Here is a 20,938-nt window from a genome sequence, read left to right as displayed (position 1 = left end):
CCCAGTAGGATCCAAACCCACAACCACGGTAGATTCAGCTCCCACTTGTGGCAAGGTTGTCCTTTTGTCCACTTTCTTTTCCCTTTTCCTTATTTTTCTACATTTCAATTAAGACAAACCCACAATTTCCCCAGTGTTTTCTCTGGTTTTGCTGTCTGCTGGCTTTGTGTGGTTGCAACAAACAAAAAATATAGCTTTTCGGTCACCTCCCACATGCCATTTTTCTCACTTATAGTAGTAAGAGATACTAGTGTTAGCATTGTTTTCAATGCACATGGATGACTAATAAGCAAACTTTAATACCCCACACAATGTGGTTATGTTAACATTCTGAGAATGACTGCGGTGAATACTACAATCTCAGTCCTGGCCAACAAGGTAGCTACTCGAAATTGTAGAGAGAGCCAGTCAACAACTTGGGACAGCTTTTGGCACCAATCTTCTACAGAGCCATCTATGTCCATGCTCTTGGCCAACGTCACATTTCAACAGCATTACAGCAAATGAAAACTTAAGCATAAAGTGAATGCTTTTTTGTGGAACCTGCAGCATTTGTCTGCTTTTTTTTTTTTTCGTCTTTCTTCTGTAATACATCTGTCGGACTGCGTACAAACATATAAGTGTTGACTTTGTTTGGTACAACTTGAATAACTGCACAGCTGGAATTTTCAGGTTTTTTACCGTTCCAATACAAAACTTTTGGTGCTTTTAATTGTATCAGAACGTTCTGCAAGTTTTCCTCACAACTTATCCAAGATTAAAAGGGAAAAACAACAGAGCTGGGAAATAGAGACATGCTTAAAGCAGAGACAACCGACTGTCTATTAGAGTACCAAAACAGATTACAAGGTAAGCGAAACACAGTCGAGGATGGCCGAGCGTTAATTGGTGTGATGAAATAAGACAATTTGTAGGCATAAGACAGGGGTCAGCTGGCAAAAAACAGGGGTAATTGGAGATCGCTGGGAGAGGCCTTTGTCCTGTGACGGACATAAACTAGGATGTTGGTGATCAGCTATCTTCATTCGTTTTTCTCTGGTGAAACCAAAAATTTTTGCAGAATGGATTTCTTTTAGAAGTTATCACCTTCAACAGGCTGCACACGTCAATACGCTTTCAGGCACTAATAATTGATGCATAGAAAAGCTAGTTTAAAAAAGTAAACACTTACACGTGACAACTTAAGTGCCCTATTGAGGAACTAAAGAAAGCACAAGAAGAAATGTTCAGTAAACTAACATTAAGTTGTACCAGAAGTGCGAGAACGAAACGGACAGAAGTGGAAGTAAACCGGTCTAGAAATGTACACGTTCACCTGGTTCACACTGGACACGTGTGAGATAGACAAAGGAACGTTCCTTAATGGATACTGCATACGTTTGTCAGGCATGCTACTTTACATGACAGTGGTGACTTGAAAATGGCGCATTCGTACATAGTAGACTCGTACATACTTTACACGTATGCATGTACATGCAGTACAAGTGAACACATTATGCTTGCATTCCTAGTGTAGATCAGACACACTGGACATGAACCAATTCATTCGTCTCCATATGCACATTCATACCTCAACTCCAACTTCCTTCTCCAGTCAAGCAACAGCACAGTCAGTTCTTCAACTAATGCGCTTTGGCTTTTTCTGAGCTAAAATTTCACAGCCAAACAGTCCTCTCTGCATCTGGTCAAGGCCGCTATAGGACTACATTTCGTACTTAGGAGCCAACGATGCAGAAGCTATGTAAGTTGTGCTGCTGTAGAAGTCTCACTTTGTGCATTTTGTAGTGCAGTTGCTTTTCTTTTTTTACCTGTGACAATTTTTATGCAACAAATACTTTATATATTACAACTACAACTTACGGATGTCAGGTTACGTCAAATCGTGTATGCACGCCTTTGCGCTTCCACCATGTGGCGTACTACGTTTTGGTCATCGGCGCAAGCGGTGTGCTATGGCCGATGGTCATGCCATTCCACTTGTTACTTGGTAAATATGTGTACATCTGCAACTTTTCATGCAATGATTACAGCAAATCCTCATTGGAACAATGACATCAGGCAGGAAGTGGACTTTATTATAAGCAATAGTATTTCGTTAAAGAAAAGAGAGGCTTGAAACCACCGCAATGGCTGCAAATATATATCAGACATAACTGTGTTAATCGAGCTGTGATAACGTTAGCTTGGTCTTTACCCAATACTGTCAGTACGGAGCCAATGATAACCAAACAGGATTTGAGTTGAGCAACAGAGATAACAGGGGCTCACCTTTGAAGACCTGCAGCGGTTCATCAGGTCGATGTATTGGTTCCGGCCTATGCCAAGCAATCTCAAGCCTGTAATGGGAACCGGTGTAGTTAAGCTGTGCGGCTGTGAGCAATGCTTAAAAGGACACTCATCAAAAAGGTTGAACTGAGTTAGAGTGCAGCATAAGTTACTGCAATTGTAATCAGTAACTTAATTACTTAACTGAGTGTGAGTAGCACCTTAATATTATTACACCCCCCCACTCCCCACTCATTATGTCTTGGAGAAGGAAATGTCTGTTAGTGACCCCCATAAAAGCAAACTTAGAAAAATCACATTGCATTAAACATTTAGTACAGATTCAACCTATGAAATATATACATCTGTTTCAGTGTTAAACTGCCCTAAAAAGCACAAATATTATGAGATCTGCGGCTTCACCAGCATGTCATGGTTCCCACATGGTTCAGGCATAAAGTTGAAAGGGATAATTATGGCTTGTATTGCAGCTCTTCTAATAGACAAACAGCATTTTCACTTGAATGAAGAGCATTTCAAAAGAGTAATCTGCCAATCAAGGCTCCTTAAGAAGATGAATTCTAAGAGAAAGGAAATGCGATATTCCCATGAACTAACCTAACCATATTATTACGGAGAAATTATGCATCCAAAAGTACACTTTAAGAAAAGTGGCAGGAGGACATAACACTGTAGCTAGGGCCAAGGTCAGCACAAGCAAAGGGTGGCAGCTGAGTCCTTGTCGTCATCTTCATAGTGATGCAGAGTACCTGTCACATCTACAACGTGGCAAAAACCCCAATTTTGGTGCCATCTATGGCAAAAAGCAGGCAGCAGAGATAGTACAGTGTGAGACGGGAGCTCACATGTTGGAATCTATGTGAAGTAAAGCTTTAGTAAAGCAGTTAAATAAATGCTTTAAAACTAACAGCGATGTGCATGAATTTGTTTACTTTCACGCGGTGACACATGTAATCTCATGGAATGTTTAAATTTCTCCACCACAGAGGTCACAACCTTATTGTCACACAATTTCTTTAATGCTTACATTTATCCCCCACAAAGGTCACAACCTTAGTGTTGTGCAATTTACATGTTTATGTAGTACGTCACTGCTCACAAGCTATGCCAAAAAATACAAACTCCAATTTGGGTGGATTCAGTGTGAGGCATATACACAGAAATGTCACAAGGACGAAGGCAATGTACAATGCTTGATGAGGGAAGAATTGTGATGAAAGTTGCATGCACAGAAAGGAATGACACAAACCAAGCAACATTTAGGGCTCCTGTACCTCAGGTGTCGAAGTGGGACATGCATATTCTGAAGGAAACAGAAAAGAGAGATAAAGATGCAACATGGTGTGGTACGTGGGCACGTTGATGCTACATCCTAGACTTCCTTGCAAATCTTGTGGTATTCGAATCGCACTCGAAGGTAATGAGATAACGACAGCATCGCTTTATTTCTCCCCATCTGGTAATGATGTTCCCAGGGTGACTCTGACTGGCGCGAACAAAGAAAATTAGGAGCGATGCGACCACTCACAATCGGCAGCAGTGAAATTAGGCAATGAATCGTAGCTTCGTTCCTGCTCCATGAGGTCCTGCAACACGTCAAATCCAAACGAAGAATGAGGCATTGAAAGAACAAGCCTACAGAGAAACTAAAGAGTAAAAAATAACAGTTTAAAACTAAACTTTCAACATTCTATTTTTCATTTGCTAGTATTTCATTCATATTTCAAAAAAGTCCGAATGCTACTGGAGCAAATGAAGGCTAAACTTTACTTTCTCGAATTTTTCACAGAAACATGGGCCCCAATGTAGCGTCGTGTTGTCACGGATTTCCAGGTATTTTCTTGTACTTGGGCCCCTTTGACATGAGACAAGTTCTCAAAACTTGTTCAATTCATCCTCTGGTTCTTTCAGAATGCAAACAAATCCTTGGTTACCAGTAAACAATTAAAAGCCAACTGCAACGAAATCTCGCATCAAAGGCTAAATTGGTTACAAATGAGCGTGCGCTACTGAAGCAGTCTTGAAAAAGCTGCAGAGCTCATAATTGGCCAATTTTAGCATGTCCTCTGATAGCACCTCAGCAGACAACACAAACACCTAGTGGTTAGCAGACAATGAATCAGACAATGACAATGAACCCTGCACATCAGTTCCAAGATTTTCAGCGCGCTTCTAGCACTGCATCGACCCAGAAATCATGCCGAGAAGTGACGCTGCTCCTCAACATTCTGTAGTCAGTCACAATCTAAGAATAACAAGCAAGCTCCACTCATAAAAACACATTGCGCCTGCACTTGAAGCTACATCTCTGAAAGAAGGCCAAGCCTGCTAGAGTCTGCTCGCAGCCTAATGACCTTCCTTTGCTTATGTAAATGCTAGGCTAATTGGAAAATAAAAGCTCGTTGTTTCAAGCTAAAGTGTTAGCTATGGCTGAGCAGTGATATCAAGATGACCCATCAAATTTGCCCTACATCCACGTCACTGGTTTCACCCTGAAACCAGTGACACAACAACCAATCTGCAGGGAGAAAAACCAAGATGTCAGGCAAATAAGGCAACCTATAATTGGCTGGCACATCTATACAAATTGTGTTCGAGTTCGAACCATGTAATTGTTAGGGTGGCACTGACTAGATTGTGTGTCGTTTTTAGAGAGTGGTAATGGCAGCTTTCTTTTTCTTTCTCTCTTTTTTTTTCAGTTTCAGTTTTGGCTTCTGTGATGCATTCAATCATATCTCAAATGTAAAATTTTGCTGAGATATTCCTCTACATCTGCACTATCTAAAACTAGCCCTTTAAGGTGTCCTCTTACAGCTGGTAGGTGCGGGGACTTCAACGCAGTGGCGCCACCTGTATTTTGTTTGTGCATTTTTTTTTTTGCTTATCAAACCTCCTTTCAAAGTAACAGTGGCTTTATCAGTATTCCTCAAAGGCATAAGAATTGAGCTATCATACCAGCCACCAACCTCTGTCTAGTTTCATTTAGTAGCCTAATGAGATCAGTATTCTAAATGGACAAAGCAGTTGTATGTGCAGGCTACAGTAAAAGAAATGCACATTCTTTTATTACCTTCATAGCTGCAATCAATGGCATTTACAACTGGACATTTCAGAGCACTTAGGTAGTGCCACAAACTAGGTAGACAGCAAACTAAGCTTGCGCACAAGCACAAAAAGCAATGATAAAGGCAATGATAAAGTTTTGTCATGATTACCAGAGGCCACTTATTCTCATAATACACCTTGAACACTGCCTTATACTAACTTCACAGCACCCCAAAACTACCAGTCAACATACCAGAAGTCTCGTTCCAAGCCTTTAATGATGATGACTTACCTGCATAATGGAAATGTAATACTGAAAAGGGGTGATGCGCATTCTCGTGACAATATAGTCAGACAAGTGGTATGGGTAGAGCATCAGGTGACTTCGGCTGTACTGTAGCACGCTGTCATAGTAGGACTTTTCATCCCGGTGGTATGTTCGCACTAGTAGTTGAGAGAAGGCAAAAGACAGCAACATATCATTCACTGAGTGTACAAGCACCAATTAGTTATGCTTTAGCTCATCCAATTTTTCCCGCACAACAAACATGTTTTCGTGTCATCGGCCAACGAGATCGCCAGCATACGAAAGCTTTCATGATCACAAGTAGGCAAGAATGGGGAACAATCGAAACACTGTAAACAGTGTGAGCGTGGAAGGATCAAAACGAAGAGATGAAATGTAATACAACTCGCAGTTTGTTAAATCAGCAAAACAGAAGTCAATTGCTCACAAACAGTAAGTTGCCTTTGCTTGCGTTTCCTTTCTTGAAGACTCGGCACTTTCTCCATTCCTTTCAAGAATGCTGTGTCACGCTGATAAAGTACATGCCATTCGTGACTTGGAAATACCGGGCTCGCACCATTAAAGAAAGGGAATGCAGGCAAGGCGGATGACGATTATTGTTGTGGGACAAGATAGGCCCCAAAGGGTGTACATTTCTTCAAGTGTGTATTAGTTAGGAGACCTCTATATCAAATGAAAGTACACAAGCTTGGCTTGGCTTGGGTCAAAGCTTATCACAGCTTTCACATAAACATTCCAAGCAGCTGATCAGAAATCGAGGACGTTCTCTCTGCCTTCACGGCATCGTGTGGCAAGTTGTGTGTGACACACACAACGCAAGGTACATTATCCTACGAAACAGTAATCAAATGAGAAGTTACACCTTTGCAGATTTGCGGCTTCTGAAAGGCAGCCTACACAACAGGAAGAAGTACAGCTCACCCAGGTTTCCCCGGAACCGCAGCTGGTTTTTGATGCTATACTGAAAGACAGTCTTCTCGAACTCTTTCTCCGAATTTCCAAGCAGCTGTGTGGATAAGATCAGAGGAAAGCAGTACGTACACAGTCCATTTTTGCATTTCGACATGTCGTTCTATCGTACATTCCAGCAAAAGAAAACACTGTGTGATCTCCATATGAAGGTGGACTGAATTTGAAGCTGCACTGACAGGCACTAAATTTATATTCTTCATTCAAGGCAACTTGGTGAGCAACAGAACAATAACACAACGGACTGTTCTTTTTCTCTGGCAATTCATTCATTCATTCATTCATTCATTCGCACAATTCAGAAAAACAAATAACATTCTCTTCAGTCGGGCCAGAAAGGTAAAGTACTCATCACTCGAAGAACTTGTACAAGTAGTGACTTAAGCATTTTGTAATGTCGTCGAATCAACGCCAAGCGAAAAAAGGAAAAGAAAATTAAAATATAATACAAAATAAGTATGCTCGATGGATTTCGATTGTACGGCTTAACGATGAGTGGTGAGGAACACGTGCTTCCGATAATTCCTAATCAATTAAGAGCAACGCGTAAGGCAGAAATAATATTTTTGCTAACGTGCTAACGTACGTGAAGGCAGCAAACATTATTTATTGTTTGTCGCGTTGACGCTATTTCGTCTGCTACCCAGAACCTCGCCGTCCCGATTCCGAGTTTCGCAGAACATCAACAACAATACTGGTCATCCATTCATTCCCCTTTGCATGCACATCGCATGTGAAGTAGTTTGTAACATTTGCAGATGACCACTTTAGGTTTATATGAACGGGAGCGTTCGTTACCGTAAGTTGTCAGTTAGTCCACAGCAAAACCAAGTACCCAGTTAGTCCTGTTAGCAAGCTATCAATGACAGGTAATACTCGTTACTTTGACAGCAGACGCCGCAGATACTCCTAATCACCGCATTTTCTTTCTCAATTAAGTAAAGCAGATCAGAAAGCACGCTTTCGGTCCACCCGAAAGGGGGAAAAAAGGACGATCCGCAAACGACAGACCCTGACGCCTTAAGACAGAGAGAAAATGGTTTCAATACATCAGCACTGTTAGTACGAAATTCAGAACAATGAAACACGGTCAAAGAAACGCGGCTTTGAGCAAACAGATCGCAAACAGCTGACGACGCGTGCATGCTCACCCGCTTTGCGCTGTCCGGCAGCTTGCTCCAGGGACAGTTCCTACTGATGAAACTTTCGATGTCTGCATTCATGGCTACGCGGAAGGGACAAACACAAAAAGCAGGACCTAATACGAGGGCCTGGCCGGCCCCAACATAAGAGTGGAGGGAGAGACGCGAAAGCTTCAACCACTTGCCAAGTTCCAGCAGACAAAATGCTGAGCGGCCATGTTTAACTGATGACGCCGTCGATGCCGGTTTTGGAAAAGGCGCGGTTTCGCGTTTTATTTCTGAACCAACAACTTCCTCCTTGACACAGTTTCTCCGTTGCAACGAGGTACGGACGCTCCGGGAGAGAGCTTCGGCGAACTTCGAAATGGATACATTGAGTCATTATCCGTACCAACGTCGTTCATTTATTTGCTCGTGCGGCCTGGACGTCACGATAATGAAAACCATAGAATAAAGAACCAGAAACAACAAGCCATTGAACGAGCACACGCAGGTTGAAGTTCCTTTTTCGGTTTCCTCTTTGGACGGCGCGCAACCGCACACAGCGCGCCTTGATCAATATTATGACTTACGTTTACAACAAATAACGATAACTAATTTCTGCTCAGGGCAGCCCGGCTGGCCACTGTCTTTCTCTATGGCTGTATCCTGAAAGCCATTTGTAATTGGGACAAAGTCTGCCGCGCGCGTTGTTTTCGCGAGAAGAAAGGAAACGCGGGCAGGACAGATGACGATTATTGGTGTGGGACAAGATAAGCTCCAAAGGGTGTAAATTTTTCTAAGAGTGTAGAGTGTTGTTTGGGGACAAAAAAAGCCCCAAAAGGTTTAAATTTTCTTTAGAGTGAAGTACCGGGCTTTAAACAAAGGAAATGCGGACAAGACAGAAGATGATTATCGTTGTGTGGCAAGATATTATGACCCAAACACTCTTAGAAATATTTACACCCTTTGGGGCGTATCTTGTCCCACAACAATAATCGTCATCCGTGCTGCCCGCGTTTCCTTTCTTTAACGCTGCGAGCCGGGTACTTTCCAGTCACGAACGACATGCGCCTTATCAGTGTGACGCAGCATTCTCGACAGGAAAGTAGCGAGCGCCGAGTTTTCAGGAAAGGAAACGCAAGCAAGGCAGATGACGATTATTGTTGTGGGACAAATATACACCCCAAAGGGTGCAACCGTTTTAAGAGTGAAGGGTGTGCATTTGTCTAAGAGTGCAAGAATCAGGCGCACAGCGACAGCGTTAAAGAAAAGGCGCATGAGATCGATGGCGATTGCTGTTGTAGGACAAAGATACGCCCCAAAGGGTGTAAACGTTTTTAAAGTAGCATTTACGAATGGCAATACGTGCGTGGCGGGAAATATTTCTTTGGGTTAACTTTAGCATTATTCTTTGAGACAATTCTTTATTGAATGCAGATTACTGTTCACTGGTTATACTTTCATGTCTAGAAAGCTATGCGGGAAAGAGCAGGGTCACAATCTAAAAAAAAGAGATTTGCATAATTTAGGGTTTATCTGCTCACAAACAAATAATTGTAATTTGATTGTCTTAGGTCCTTTTCCTTTCTTTAACGCTGCGCGCTCGGTTTTTCCTAATCACGAACGGCACGCCCGTTAATTATCAGCGTGAGATATGCCATTCTTGGTAAGGAAAGTAGCGAGTGCAGAGTTTGCAAGAAAGGAAGCGCAAGCGAGACGATAACGGGAATGTGATCATTGTTTGGGGACAAGACACGTCCCAGAGGGTGTACGCTTTTTTTCAGAGTGTCAACAGCGATAAAGTATCACAAGAAAGATAGCCATTATCGTCGATTTGCGAGAGAGAAACACAATTAAGCGGGTGTAACACTTAGAAAGGTGGCGCATCAAGACTTCCAGATGGGCTAGTTAGAACGTTGGATTCATGATTACGAAACTTTACAGCAAACACAAGGGACAAAGAAAGGGAGTGCACAACAGGAGCGCTGTCTCACAACTGAATTTTTATTCGAAACTACCCCGAAGAACGTATACACATACAAAAGGAAAAAAAGGAAAAAGCAAAAGACCGCAGAACACCAGAATCAAACCACAACGCAGCATTCCAGGAAAATACAAAAAGAACAGAAGTGACGCACTTTTAACCGGCACGGACAATGTAAAACGAATTATCAGTGTAGTAGTATTCCGTGTCATGCAAGGTAAGCGATTCATGGCTGACGCATGTCTCTTTGAATTGCCCAATGAGAAAAAAAGAAGTCTCTGCAAGTTCACGGTTTGCTTGGTCCTTGGCTTCTATACAAAATCGAGCACCTCTCAAATTCTGGTTTGCAGCCGCATTTGTTGCGGCGATGTGCACTTTCTTTCTCTGTCCCTCCTGTTTGTGTTGAAGTTTCGTAACCGCGAACCTAGAAAGGTTCACCTAAAAGGATGAGTACGCTCCAAGGAAGTTCACAATCTCTGGGGCGTATCTTTTCCCCAAACAATAATTGTCACATATGTCTTGCTTGCGTTTCCTTGAAACTCTGCGCTCGCTAATTTTCCGCCGAGAATGCTAAGTCACACTAATAACGCCCATGGTGTTCGTGATCTTTGAACTACACACTAAAACAATTTACGCCCTTGGAAGAGTAAGTATGGGTATAAATCGGTCTACAACTCCCACCCTTACACCCAAAAATCATGAGGTAAGGGTGCGATGAGTCAGCAATTATCTGCAACGGCGGCCGCGAGAACATCAACATCTCTTCAGCTCTGGTTCATGCGTTAACCAGTCGCCAAACTAAACAATTATTTTCGAACCACGACTGGTAGACTTAACTACGCTCGGAATGTGAAGAGTGGGAATGGCCACCCGGTACACATGGATGGATGGATGGATGCTATGAGCGTCGCTTTTGGAATGGGTTGAGCCGCCAAGCTCTTACTATATTGCCTAATGTCCTGCCTATATTTAAAAAAAAAGAAAACATGATGGCTTCCCATCACCAAACTTTCTGAACCCCTGCTGGGAACTTTGTTTTTGTATGCCTCCGTTGTTTGTCGTTTCCCTACTTTTATTCCACCAATATTTCAATCGCCTCTTACAAATCTTTATTGCGGACTTGTTTACTTTTCCCCGGCTCTCGCTGAACCCAAAGGCTTCAAGGAGGCCTGAGGTGCCTAAATGGACCGCTGGGGCAGATATCTTCGCATTTTAATAAAACGTGCTCCATCGTTTCCCTAGAGTTACCGCAGAAATCACATGCTTCTTCTTCCTTGTTGTATCTCGCTTTATAAGCGTCTTATAAAACATTCTGATCTCGCTTCGAAAAGAGGTTCCCTTTGAGTTACCATAAATTGTTTCTTAAGTAGTTATTCATAGCAGGTTTGTTTTACATTGCCGCCACCCATAAGACTGTTTCAGCCTCTCTGACTTTGCGCTTGACATTCTTTGTTGCCATGTTACTCGCTACATGCTGATCGCGTATAATTCCTGATAGACTTCCTAGTTCTTGTCCTGCACTGCGAATCAATGGTTTTCCTGTACAAATACCTGAACACTCTCCCAGTCCATTTACTTTCTTCCAAATTCCTCAGTCGTTCTTCATAATCAATCTTACTCTGAGCTTCCCTCACTCCAAAACTTGTCCATCCCATATCACCCTGCAAAGCTTCATTTGTTGTCTTCCTGTGAGCGCTTAATGCGAGGCGTCCCACTGACCTTTGGTTGCCATCGAGCCCAGATTGTACCCCTGGCTTCCATCAAACAGCCGCATTTTCAAATGCAAGTCCTGGACCTTGCTCGTCCTAACTTTCTCGTTAGCTGCAGCACCACGTGTCGCAATTTCGCCGCACCAATCGTTGGTTACTCACATTGATTTTTTTTTTCGTTGCCACTGTACACAACTATAAAGCTAAGCAGAAAAAAACAAGATCAAAACACTATACAGAAAGAATCATGACGCTTCGAAAGCGTCCTAAAACATGCTTTGACATCGGTTTTTGTGAGATTCTGTAGGCATTTGGAAATCTGTTTTATAGACGGGGTTTTCTGCGACGTTTTTCAAATCAGATTTAGATCGTCTGTGAAATGGATTACAAGCCGGACGTTAGACTAGACACATGTTTTATAGAGCAGGAGCTTATATTCCGCGTCTTCTGTCGGACGCTTTCATTGTCTCGAATAAACGATGAAAAAAGAAAACGTAACGCATCCCTTTTGTGCTAGCCACCTGTATATATCGAGGGGCATGATGGGAGTCTTACAGGAGCTGTCACTTCATGAAATGCTGGTCTCCCGTTCCTTCTGACAAGAAGGCGCCTGCGTTCTGTTGACATGAACGAGGATGACCTCGGCGGCCGATATTTTAAGGTGCATGCGAGGGAGGAGCTAAGGCTTACATTGCCACCGAGCAAGTATACACGTATTGCACCGACGTTGGGTGAGTGGTTAGTATTGGTTTTGAGCCATGCTTTCAATTGTCTTCAGTGTACGCCGCAGTCTTTATTTTGTTGCTCTGTCCTGATATAGTAGGATGCGTTTAAACTAATTCTTCTAATCGCGCGTGGAAGACGCAGTTCTACTCGGCGCCAAATCAGTTTTGTGGGAGTCCGTAAGAGGAGGAAAGCTCACGAAAGAGAGAGAGAAAAAAAAAACGTTGTACACCCGGCGGCATCAAGAAGCTACAAAGTAAACCCACGGGGTTTCAATTCCTACGAGGTTGTAGCTTCGTTTAGCTACGAAGTTGTAGCCATGGGTTTAATTCCTACAAAGGACAGCCGTACACGCGTTTTCAATTCCTACAAAGGACACCCCGCTTTCCTTTGTAGTGGCTGGGCGTTGCAGTAGAGCGGATGGCAGTTGTTCGTTTGCATGCATTCCCTACTGGTTGAGCTGGATTGGAAAAGAAGGGCAATACAAAACTAGAATTTACAATGCACTAACAAGTGAAGGCTCGCTAATTAACTAACGAACTTGAGCCGGTGAGCTTGCAAGGCATACGCACAAAAGGTACTCTGACGCTGGCACCAGTTTCAAAAACTGAAAACTGATGCTATATATATATATATATATATATATATATATATATATATATATATATATATATATATATATATATATATATATATATATATATATATATATATATATATATATATATGTATTATAGGAAGCCAGCAAATGCACCAAGGACATAACGCAAATTACTTGTAGTTACTGAATTAAAGAAATGATAAATAAACGGAAATGAAAGTGGATGAATATATAACTGGCCGCAGGTGGCGGGGACCAGCACCCCAATTGATCACATCCATGTCATCAATCAGGTAACCAAAAAATCTGCAGAATACATACAATCAACCTCTCTATATGGCTTTCATATAGTTACGAAAAGGCATTTGATTCAGGGGAGATATGCCAACAGTCAGAGAGGCGTTACGTAATCAAGGAGTACAGGAGGCATACGTCAATATCTTTGGAAAAATCTGCAAAGAATCCACAGCTACCTCGGCTCGGCAAGAATTGTAGAAAGTCACCTGTCAAGAAAAGGTCAGGCAAGGAGACACAATCTCTCCAATGCTATTCACTGCGTGCTTGGAAGAAGCATTCAAACTATTAAACTGGGGAGGGTTAGGAGTGAGGATCAACGGCGAATATCTCAGCAACCTTCGGCTTGTAGATAACATTGTCATGTTCAGCAACGCTGGGGACGAATTACAAATGATTAAGGACCTCAACAGAGAAAGTGTAATAGTGGGGTTGAATATTATTATGCAGAGGACAAAGATAATGTTCAATAGCCTGGCAAGGGAACAAGATTTCAGGATGGCTAGTCAGCCTCTAGATTCTGTAAAGGAGTAAGTTTATCTAGGTCAATTACTCACAGGAGACCCTGATCACGAAAGAAATTTGCAGAAGAATAAAAATGGGTTGGAATGCACACGGCAGGCGTTGCCAGATCCTGACTGGGAGCTTACCACAAATGCCCTCAGGCGGTCCCCCCCCCCCCCAAAAAAAAAAGAAGTCGCAGTTTCGCCCGAAAGGCGAAGCATCGATTGCGAAAGCAAATTAGTCGACAGCTATACGAAGTAAGGATAGTAGTATTATCGGCCGTATAAACTTGTAAACATATAGGCACACTAACTAACTTAACAAGCGCGGTGTGACGCGCGCACAAGCAAACATGAACACATCTGACTATAGATGACCGCGGAAACTCGCTGTGCAGAACGCTGGCGTGAGGAAACGCGGCAGCAGCGAGCGAAGTCCGTGCTGTTTATCGCTCCGACGCAAAGTGAGCGCCGTAAACACACCGCACGCTATTAGATTCGTCGGACGATCTCGCCGCTGCCACCATTTGTTAGAGTTGTCGGACGATCTACGAGCTGTAGGCCGATCTAGGAGCCGTAGGCTGATCTAGGAGCCGTAAGCCGATCTCACCGCTGCCATTCAGCGTAGCTGTAGGGATGAACTTGGGAGGAACTAGGTGAACAGGATTTATTTACATTATTTACATCTTAGACAAGACATACATCGACAGTCTAGAGTGACTCCCAGATGCATGGAGCCCGCAAGACTAACATACAGCAAACAGCTTACGAGCACACAGCTCACGAGTACATTTATAGCACGACAACGAGCCCTCAGCTCACTAGTACATCTCGAGCACGACAACGAGCACACTCTAGCAGCCGACAATCGCTGCTTATAAGCTCTCTGCTCGACGTCATAGTTCGACGTCATTCAAGATGACCCGCCCTTTTGGAGGATGATGAGGACTCACATACACGTGCCGCACACACACACAGGTGTAATGATCCGGAGCCGACGTCAGAGGGGCTTCGTAGAACTCTGAGCCGTTCCGGGTAGCACATTGTCTTGCGTCTCGAAAAGCTCATGGGGAGGTTCCGCCAATTACCTCCCCTCGAGAACTCCCCTGAGCTGACCCTGCGCCACGTGGCTGCCGGTTGTCCGCAGTTCTCTGAAGTGTGCCCCGTCCGGTTGAATTGGAACACGTGCAGCGGGCTAAAATAGCTGCAGGCCGATCCTAACAACGCACACAACTGCGAGCCGCCGACGCACCTAGACTCTGCCCCCAACGCAGATCGCTCTCAAGATACGGTTGCTCGACTACGCGCAACTGCCACCTGCGCAGTTGCAGCCGGAGTAGAACCTCCCCCCCCCCCCCCCCCCCCACCTCTACCTCTCCCCCACCTTCCCGGTGCCTTGCAACGTTGGGTGCCTCGCGCACGACGGAAGACGGCGCGCTTCCTCCCCGCTTTCGTCTCTTTCGCGGGGGCGATATTCAGCCGCGATCGTGGGCTCCCCTCGCACGCCTTCACTCGCATATAACAGCGTAGGGTGCGCGGCGACGGTGTTATCGCCTTTGGACTTTATACCGAAGCTCACGGCGACGTAGGAAATGCGCTTAACAGAATAGGAGGTCAATGCACTCGTCGCTGACATTTGCGCGACTTGAACAGACCACGGGCTCGCCTCACCGGTGCCTGCAAGTCGGTTATGCAAGCACCCGTCCTCACTGCCATATCCGACGCTGCATTGATCCCACACCCCTTGAAGTAGCGACGGAGTGTCTATATATAATTGACATTGCAATAAAAGAAAATAGTTTCAGCTGTATTTTTGTTGGGCTTTTCAGTGCAGGCTAAAGTGCCCGATAGAATAGATGGGGTGGGGGGCAGGACAATTAAGTGCCTCCCTTGCCCCCTGGTAAATACGCCCATGGCTACATGTAGCTTCGAAATTTATTCCAACTCGACGCGCATGCTTCCAGAACTGACCGGCTTCAATTGAATACTGGCTATGCTCATGATTTTTCTGTATTGTTTGCAGGTACAGGATATGCTTCACGAAAATTCGGTGCCCTGTCACGTCGCGTTGCTCACGCTGCTGGTCTGCGATGGCGTCGTCCTGCGATGTCTCTCGGCCAAGCCAGATGACAAGGCCCCCAATCGTCTCAAAAATGAATGCCCGGTAAAAACATTGATAAACACGGCCAACGGCCCGGTCAAGGGATTCATCGCGAAGTCGCCTCTCGGAAAACCAGTGCGTGTCTTTTACGGTATACCGTACGCTAATCCTCCTACCGGTCAACGCCGGTTCGACCGCGCCGAACCTGTCGAACCGTGGACAGACGTGTTCGACGCCACGGCGAAGCCCAACTCCTGCTTTCAAGTGTTGGACACGCTCTACGGGAACTTCAGCGGCAGCGTCATGTGGAACGCCAACACGGAGATGAGCGAGGACTGTCTCAAGCTCAACGTCTGGACACCCGGTTGTTCGCCTTCTAAGAAACCATTCGCCGTTCTCGTCTGGATCTACGGCGGCGGCTTCTACAGCGGCACTTCGACGCTGGACGTCTACGACGCTAGGACTCTGGTTTCGGAGGAAAACGTGATCGTGGTCTCGATGAACTATCGCGTCGCGTCGCTGGGGTTCCTCTCCTTCGGCAGTGAGCAGCTGCCCGGAAACGCCGGCCTCTACGACCAGCTCCTGGCGCTCCAGTGGGTCCGAGAGAACATCGCAGCCTTCGGAGGCAACCCGAATCGAGTGACGCTTTTCGGCGAGAGCGCCGGAGCGGTCAGCGTGGGCTTGCACATCTTGTCGCCGCTCTCCAAGCCGCTCTTCGCCAGGGCCATTCTTCAAAGCGGATCGCCCACGGTGCCCTGGGGCTTCAAGGACAGGCACACGGCTCGGAAAGCCGCAAGAAGGCTGGCTACTGCTTTGGGATGCCCGGACGGCTTGGACAAACGCACACTGAATTGCCTCCGCACAAAGGACCCCAAAGATGTCGTCAAAAGCGAATCGAACAACGGTGGCATTGTCGACTTTCCGTTCGTTCCCGTCGAAGACGGCGCTTTCCTTCCAGGCACGCCGCAGGCGCTGATGGATTCAGGTGCATTCGCGAGAAGCACCAGCGTCATGCTGGGTTCCAACGTTAACGAAGGTTCCTATTTCCTGCAGTACTTTTTCGGACTCTCGGTGAGGGAACAGAACCCGCAAGTTACGACACAAAAATTCGCAGCTGCTTTAAAAGCGCTGGATCCGTCGCCGAGAGGGACGCCGGTCGACAAGATCCTGAAAATGTACACAGCCGGTAAGACGCCTTCCACAGCCGCGAAGATCTTGAAGACCCTGGACTCGATAGTAGGCGACTACCACTTCACGTGTCCCGTAGTGCGGTGGGCGGACCGCTTCGTCCAAGCGGGGATACCGGTGTACCAGTACGTGTTCGCACGCAGGTATTCGCGGAACCCGTGGCCCCTGTGGATGGGCGTAATTCACGGTGAGGAAGTCGCCTTCGTGTTCGGCGAGCCGCTCGACCACTCGCAGCGGTGCAGCGAAGAGGACAAAAGCGTGAGCCGTCGCCTCATGCGGTACTGGGCTAACTTCGCCAAGACCGGGTACGTATATGCACGCGTTTAGTCGTGACACACTGCAGTCACTGGCCGTTTTCACATGCGCTTCGGACATGCTACAGATTTCGTGTAAGGCGGCTGTCGCTGACGAACCTCGATATAACGAAAACGGTTATACCGACTTATCGGGTACAACGAAGCAAACCTGATATGTTTATCGCCGATGTCAGCCTGTAACGAACCTATGCTTGTAACGAATATCGGATATCACAAATGTATTTTCGTGCCCAGTGCGAGTTTGTCATGCTAAGTTCGATTATATGAGGCTTAGTGCGAGCGAGAGATTACTTGAAAAATGCTGGTCAAATCTCACGTGTTTTACGTAGTCGAATTATCTGTGTATGTACCATTTGGTACAACAGCATCAGTTAGCACTGGACTCTGTCGTGGAACACGAAAGCTGCAGTCATGATGGGAGTCAAGATTAATCCTTTAATGGGATAAAATAAGATTACGGAAGTTAATACATAAAGACAACCAACAGATTATTCTGGTGAAATCACAGAAATGCAACGCAACTCAACACAGGAGAACAGAAATGTTTCAAAAATTATAATTTTTTTTTGCAAAGTGCTTTTAACAGCATAGGCTAGGTGATCATTTGCCGCCACCTCGATTTAAAGGGGATGCTACTAACGATCATGATCACCATCATCACGTCCTGGAAAAAAAAAGCTTGAAGTCGAAGCTCAGCTATGTGCCCAGTGCATATAGCGAATTTCGAGGACGGATCAAAAGCGAATCGCGCCAGAAGCAAATCAAAACGAAGTTTTTTAACAATGAAGGGCCGCTTTAACCATTAATATAAAACTATTTTCACATCCCAGGTCATATTCATAACATTGGCAAGTTTCTGTCATTACATAGCACATTATAACAAGTTTAAGGCGAAAGCATTTTTTGTCTCATCAGCCAGTGGACCTTGAGCGAAAACACGTCCACGACACGCAAGCTAGAAAAAGGCTACGAACTCTCGACCTTTGGGGCTAATGAGGGCGACGTTAACTACGATAAAATTAAGGCACTCGAACCCACGACCTTTGATCTGAGTCGAACTTCCGGCTTTTGGTGCGAGTCAGACTCACCACCTTTGGCGGTAATTAAGGCGAATTAAGAGTTATTTAGTCACTCGGACCCACAACCACAGGTGGGAGTCGAACTCTCGACCTTTGAAATTAAGGGAGATGACTAAGTGAAGTACACTAAGCAAATTAAGAGGAATGACTAAGCGAAGTAGACTTTGAGAATTAAGCAGTATGTGTACGTCATGTGTCCGTTGTAGGGGTTGGAGGACGGACGTCGGGATGAAGACAAAACTTGGGAGGAATTTATTCTACATTATATACAGAGAGGTGAGCGTCCAGTAACATTCGTACAGTCATTACGGGCCGGCAGCAACTCGGACGCTGCGGCCCGCGGCAAGAAGTTCGAGAGGTGAATCCGGGAATCAGGGAATGTCCCAGAAAGCTCAGGTCTCTCTGGAAGGCTTCTTATAAACCCTTCGAGCACTGTAAGTCACGTCATGTTTGACCAATGGGAGAGTCCGCTCCGATGACGCCACTTTCAGCCAATGGTAGGCGCCCGTGTCGCGGTGTCACACCTGGCGGCTCTCTGTGGTGTTGCCTCGCAGACTGGCAATGCACTTCTAACGAGGAGAAGGGGAGGGCTGCTCATGCTCCATTGTCGGATGCCCACCTGCTAATCCCGGCGGCGCACGAACTTGTTGGCACGTGAACTTGTTGCCTTAAACTTGTTTGCTCGGCCGCTCCTCTGGAATGTGCTTTCCTGCTTCTGCATTCCTCAATTAGCTGTGCTGCAATCCGATGTGGTCTGGGGAACTCGAAGTAATCGCAGGAAACAGCTCCATATCTAACACCGTCTTCAATGCATCAGCACTTGAGCCTTTCGCCTTCGTCTTGGGGATAACGTAAGACACCCTATGAATTTTAAGATCACAAAATGAATATTAGAAACGAATGATCATCTCTTTCACATATACAGGAATCATTGGCGAGTGACGGAGGCATAACCAGGACAGTCGGACTCCCAGAGCGACATGGAGTGCTCTGAAACTTCACGCCTAAGGCCGCCAGAATTAAACTTGCTGCAATTTCGCACAAAGCTTATGCTTGTACAAGTGCCGGTTTGAAATATTCAGAAACAGTCAGAAACATTTTTGAATAGTGACTATTCGATTCGAAGGCAATATTCGACTATTTATTCAAAAGTTTCGAATGTTCGCACACATCGTAGGCTTGTTTGAGAATACGGGGTTTAGATCGCCTCCTAATTATTACACGCATCAACCCGCGTGCTTAGCACCACGGACAATCTAAAGTTCTGCTGCTGGCCTTAACTTAATAACCGAGTAAAAATTGACTCTTGCTGTGCCCAGGAACCCCAACTTCAGAGGAGGCGGACGGTCGCAGTCGACCGATTGGCCCAGGCGCACGAATCGGCTCAAGCAACATCTGGTGCTGGATGCCACCAAAAGTGTCGGGCGCGCTCACCGGGACGCCTATTGCAAGTTTTGGAGGACCTACGACGCATCCAATGTGCCACTCCGGTCCCGTCCTGTCGGGAAGACCGTGGGTGCTCAAAGCAAGCCATCTCGTGTCAAAGCAGCACCAGAGAGTACTAAGGTGCACCGAAGTTCTAAAAGTTCGAACGCAAGACGTCGTGCAGGACCTCGCTGAACTGTCAGCTTCTCTTGTTTCCGTAACATCTTGGCGTTGGATACCGCGGTACTGGCGCCCGTTACAGCAATAAAATGCGCCGCGGTGCGGGCAGGTGACGTCACAAGCACTCCGGGCAACTCCAGGCCCCGTAGAGTTCGGGGTTCTAACTCCGAACAGATTCTGTCACGGTCGCGTTTTCAGCCGATCAGAGAGCGCGTCTGGCCACGTTACGAGTCAATCACAGCTGATAAAATACAGCGCCTGGAACAACCCGACACCTAAGCACTTCTTACGAGTTGTAAATGCAAAAGCATCAATGCCCAATTGAACGCCGCTGAGCGATCCTTCGAGTTTTACGCTGCGAGTAATGCGCCACAGTGGTACGTGCTGCTCCAGCCAGGGGGACGTATTCTGCGACCATCACCATCGGCGAAATTACATCACCTTGGCCACGCCTTCACCATCGGCGCGCTCTAACTGGCTGTTGAAGCAAGATGGGATAAGCCGATTGGCTGGTTGAGCACTACGTCAACCGATTTTGCTCAACCAGCCAATCAGAGCGCGCCTGACGGCGATGCCATTGCCGAGGCGACAGTCGCAGTATACGTCCCCAGCAAGCAGCAGCAGCAGCCTTCGGTGCCAATGCCGCGTGCCACCGACGTCCTGCGCGACGAGACCGACAAAGCAGCAGCCAGAGTCCTTCCATGTTTTTTTTTTTTTAAACATGGAAGGACTCTGCAGTGGCTAAGTGGGTGTGAGTGAGAGAGATACGGACCCTCAACGGATCCCGAGAGCGATTCTCCTCCCCCCCTCACGCTATCCCTGTAGCAGGTGATCCCTTTCGACCGCTATGTTGCGTCTGAAGCCCCTTGATAATTTGAAAGTAGCGCACTCTCCTCAACGCGGCGCTTTCCTGCTGGACTCTCCTCGCCCGACGGCTGCACACGGCACGCTTTTTCTCCTGGGCTCCCGCGGACGGGCCGCAGCAATCTATGGAGGAGCATTATTTTGCGCGCCATAGTGGTACTAAAAAAATTGAGAAATGCTCATAACAGCATGGATATAATGCTGAATGCAACGTTTATGAGGAGGTTGTTTCTTTTTTT

At 45.8% G+C, this 20,938-nt stretch overlaps 2 protein-coding genes across 5 annotated transcripts in view; one reads left to right on the top strand and one right to left on the bottom strand.

The window, feature by feature from the left end:
• The window catches only part of LOC139060976 (protein FAM91A1), a 54,187-nt gene that overhangs the window by 26,489 nt on the left and 6,760 nt on the right, over nucleotides 1-20,938 (bottom strand). Inside the window, exons 1-6 of one of the 3 annotated variants that reach the window (XM_070540336.1) lie at nucleotides 7,759-8,011; nucleotides 6,560-6,644; nucleotides 5,624-5,775; nucleotides 3,815-3,872; nucleotides 2,269-2,336; nucleotides 1,172-1,201 (exon numbers count right to left, since the gene is read on the bottom strand). In XM_070540336.1, the coding sequence (XP_070396437.1) occupies nucleotides 1,172-1,201; nucleotides 2,269-2,336; nucleotides 3,815-3,872; nucleotides 5,624-5,775; nucleotides 6,560-6,644; nucleotides 7,759-7,830 (465 nt within the window). In that variant the 5' untranslated portion in view covers nucleotides 7,831-8,011. Of the gene's footprint in view, nucleotides 1-1,171; nucleotides 1,202-2,268; nucleotides 2,337-3,814; nucleotides 3,873-5,623; nucleotides 5,776-6,559; nucleotides 6,645-7,758; nucleotides 8,012-20,938 lie in introns of those variants that run through there. The other 2 variants (XM_070540337.1, XM_070540338.1) reach the window with 2 other exon arrangements.
• Nucleotides 11,992-19,959, top strand: LOC139046846 (acetylcholinesterase-like). Of its 2 annotated transcripts, none has more exons than XM_070520757.1 (3): nucleotides 11,992-12,155; nucleotides 15,569-17,139; nucleotides 19,550-19,959. In XM_070520757.1, the coding sequence occupies exons 2-3, from the start codon at nucleotides 15,578-15,580 to the stop codon at nucleotides 19,848-19,850; spliced, it is 1,863 nt and encodes a 620-aa protein (XP_070376858.1). In that variant the 5' UTR covers nucleotides 11,992-12,155; nucleotides 15,569-15,577; the 3' UTR covers nucleotides 19,851-19,959. The 2 variants fall into 2 exon arrangements, with proteins under 2 accessions (XP_070376858.1, XP_070376859.1); XM_070520758.1 differs by having other exon boundaries at nucleotides 11,992-12,162.

Source organism: Dermacentor albipictus, chromosome 6 (assembly GCF_038994185.2).
Source record: "Dermacentor albipictus isolate Rhodes 1998 colony chromosome 6, USDA_Dalb.pri_finalv2, whole genome shotgun sequence".
Taxonomy (NCBI): Eukaryota; Metazoa; Arthropoda; class Arachnida; order Ixodida; family Ixodidae; genus Dermacentor; species Dermacentor albipictus.
The sequence above is the reverse complement of the archived record's forward strand: the minus strand, read 5'-3'. Positions and strand labels throughout refer to the sequence as shown.